This window comes from Eurypyga helias, unplaced genomic scaffold, assembly GCF_000690775.1.
Source record: "Eurypyga helias isolate BGI_N326 unplaced genomic scaffold, ASM69077v1 scaffold30265, whole genome shotgun sequence".
Classification (NCBI taxonomy): Eukaryota; Metazoa; Chordata; class Aves; order Eurypygiformes; family Eurypygidae; genus Eurypyga; species Eurypyga helias.
In genome coordinates, this window is record NW_010249967.1 from 1 (window position 1) to 3,142 (window position 3,142).

Here is a 3,142-nt window from a genome sequence, read left to right on the forward strand (position 1 = left end):
GGTGCCAGGCTGGGCAGGGGTGAACGTGCCGCCCTCCTTTATTCCAGCACCTGCAAAACCTCGGAGCGCAAGAGCCACGGCGGCAAAGCGGAGGCGAGGAGCCGAGGGGTGGCCAAGGAGAAGACACTGGAGTGCGGCCAGATCGTGTGGGGCCTGGCCTTCAGCGCCTGGCCGGCGGCGGGGGCTGGGGTCCTGCCTGCACCGTGGGTCTTCCCTGCCTGGTCCTGGCTACCGGCCTCAACGATGGGCAGATCAAGGTCTGGGAGGTGCAGACAGGTGAGCGGCCCTCGCCGGCAGCGGGAATAGACATGGCTTCAGGCTGATTTCATCTCCCCTTGCTCCCCCTTGGATCCCCTTGCTCCCCCTTGGAAGGAGATCTTGTCCCCATCCTTCCCCAGATACTTCCCCGGGGTGAGTGGGAGCCCCTGCCCCATCCAAAGCGGGGCTGTCTGTGCGTGAGGGACACTGCCCGTGAGGGGACAGAGCTGAGCATGGCTCCTCTCCACAGGACACCTCCTCTTCAGCCTCTTGGGGCACCAGGACGTCGTCAGAGACCTGACCTTCGCTCCCAATGGAAGCCTCATCCTTGTGTCAGCTTCGCGGGACAAGACCTTGCGCGTCTGGGACCTAAGCAGAGATGGTAGGAGTGCGTGGGGATGGTCCTGGTGCAAGGTCACCCCTGACTGAGGCTGATACGGGAAGGGTGGGGGAGAAACCCATCTTGGTAGGGGAGATGGTGGGAGAGGATCTTTGGGGACAGTATTCAAGGCAGAATGGGGGGAATTCTGCGACATGTAGAAGAACCATCCTCTTCCAGATGGGGCCTGGGAGGTACAGGAGGGGGCTGCAAGTAGGCAAAACTTGGGATCTGCCCAGGGGAAGCCCCCAGCCCTATGTGCATTCCTTCTCTGGAAGGGTGTGGGGAGAGCAGGGGCAGGACGCATGCTGCCTCTTGTGCTCCCCTCTCGTGACTCGCGTACCTGCTGTCCCCAGGGCGGCAGGTCCAGGTGCTGTCGGGCCATGTGCAGTGGGTCTACTGTTGCTCCATCTCCCCAGACTGCAGCATGCTCTGCTCTGTGGCCGGAGAGAAGTCGGTGAGTCCTGCAGGGTGGGAGCAGGTCCTGTGTCCCACGGAATCTGGCACTCCCCTCAGCCCTTCATGCCCTCCCCTCAATGGGAAAAGCCCCCTGGTGAGAAGGGGCCAGGCCAGAGCCACCCTTGCTCCTTGGGCCCTTCTGGTTCTGCACAGAGGAGCTGGGCCTGGAGCCCACAGGCCCTAAACCCCGAGTGGGAGATGCTTCTCCTCCGTGCCCACCCCAGGGGTACTCCCAGCCTCAGCCGTGCCCGTGTCCCGCAGGCGCTGCTCTGGAGCATGCGGTCCTACACCCTCATCCGGAGGCTGGAGGGGCATCAGAGCAGTGTGGTGTCGTGTGACTTCTCACCGGACTCAGCGCTCCTTGTCACGGCCTCCTACGATGCCTGTGTCATCATGTGGGACCCCTACACCGGGGAGCAGCTGAGGACGCTGCGGTATGGAGCTGGGGGGGCCGGTGGGGGACCACGGAAATGGGACAGAGCAGTGCTATGGGGGTTTGTTGGGGTCAAGCATGGCCTTCCCTTCTAGTTGGGCACGGCCAGCGCCTCTCCCATCTCTGGCCTCCCAAAGGGGGCTCTGACTCGCCAGGTTTGGCCCCTCTGCCAGCCCCGGAGCAGCGGGGATGGGGCTGGTGGCAGCCTGGGGCTGACGCTGGGCCTGTTCTCCTTACCCTGCAGCCACGTCCCCCTGCACTCGACGCTGGACTACAGCAGCGAAGTCCACACCAGCTCCCTGCGCTCCGTCTGCTTCTCCCCTGAGGGCCTCTACCTGGCCACGGTGGCAGATGACAGGTGAGTGAACCCCCGTGGGGACCTTCAGAGGGTCCCAAGAGGACCCCACCAAAACAAGCCGGGAGCTCAGGACACGTCAGTGTGGAGCAGATCTTGCGTGCCAGTTCCCCACCAGTGCCCGGCGTCAGGGGGAAGGGCAGGCCGCCTGGGATACTGCGGCTTGGGATAGCAATGTCAGGGCCCTGTCACCCCTCTGAGCCGGGGCCCGCGTCCCCCTCTGTGCCCCCCTCGCTGTGCCCCTGTGCACAGGCACTGGCTCTGCCTGCATCCAGCTCAGCTCTCGGGGGATAGTACCTCCCACCTTGCTGTCGTGTTGTGCCGCTCCTGGGATGCTCTAAGCCCATGGGAGGAAAATCCCACTCCGGAGCTTGCATGCGTTCAAGTGAACCCAGAGGCTTCCGTTCAGCTGCCGGCGCTGTGTGGCTGTGGGCCTGGCATCATGGATCTGGGCCCGGCATCGTGTCCTCTCCCTTTCTCCTTAGGCTCCTGAGGATCTGGGCGTTGGAGCTGCGGTCTCCGGTGGCATTTGCTCCCATGACCAACGGCTTGTGCTGCATGTACTTCCCTCACGGCGGTTTTATCGCCACAGGGTGCGTAAGTGGGAGAGGAGAGGGGAAAAACTCAACCTGCTCCCGCAGCTCTGGGTCCGCTCTGCAAATTCTGGGCTTCCCTGGGGGTGTGGGCTGGTTTCCCGGGCTGGGGAATGTGTGGTTGCTGCAAGCTTGGGGTATTTGGGGATAACCGAGCTTTCTTGAGTCTCTGCCCTGTGCTCACAGCTTGTTTGTGTCCCGCTGCAGGACCAGAGACGGCCACGTCCAATTCTGGACCGCTCCAAGGGTCCTCTCGTCGCTGAAGCACTTGTGTCGCAAAGCTCTGCGCACTTTCCTGACGACATACCAGGTCCTCGCTCTCCCCATTCCCAGGAAACTGAAGGAATTCCTCACTTACCGGACCTTTTAAGGCCGCGCAAAAAGCGGAGGCACGGAGGTGAGAGCCCTCTGCCCGGTGCTGGGGCTCGGCCTGGGTTGGAGGAGGCACCGCAGCAACGACGTCTCGCTGATTCGTGAGCCGTGGGGCAGGAGGGTTGCTACTCCCCTTGTTTTGGGGCTGTGCCTGTGAATGTGGAGGGATTTTTTGGTGTAATAATACTAGAACCCAGTGAAAATGCATGCAGAGGGCAAGGGGTACAGCTGCGGTGGCCTCGCAGGGGTCACAGGTCCCCCTGCCACCTGCAAGTCCTGGGTCAGGTGCTTTT

The 3,142-nt window shown here is 62.8% G+C and overlaps 1 protein-coding gene across 1 annotated transcript; it reads left to right on the forward strand.

Annotated features, from left to right (window-relative positions):
- Positions 1-47: 47 nt before the first annotated feature.
- Positions 48-2,884, forward strand: LOC104509580 (WD repeat and SOCS box-containing protein 2-like; the record flags this gene model as incomplete). Its single annotated transcript, XM_010151560.1, is given in 8 exon segments — positions 48-183; positions 186-276; positions 509-640; positions 994-1,094; positions 1,358-1,530; positions 1,774-1,887; positions 2,370-2,477; positions 2,685-2,884. Coding segments are annotated over 8 exon segments (1,018 nt in total), but the record flags the coding sequence as incomplete, so codon positions are not given.
- Positions 2,885-3,142: the final 258 nt, after the last annotated feature.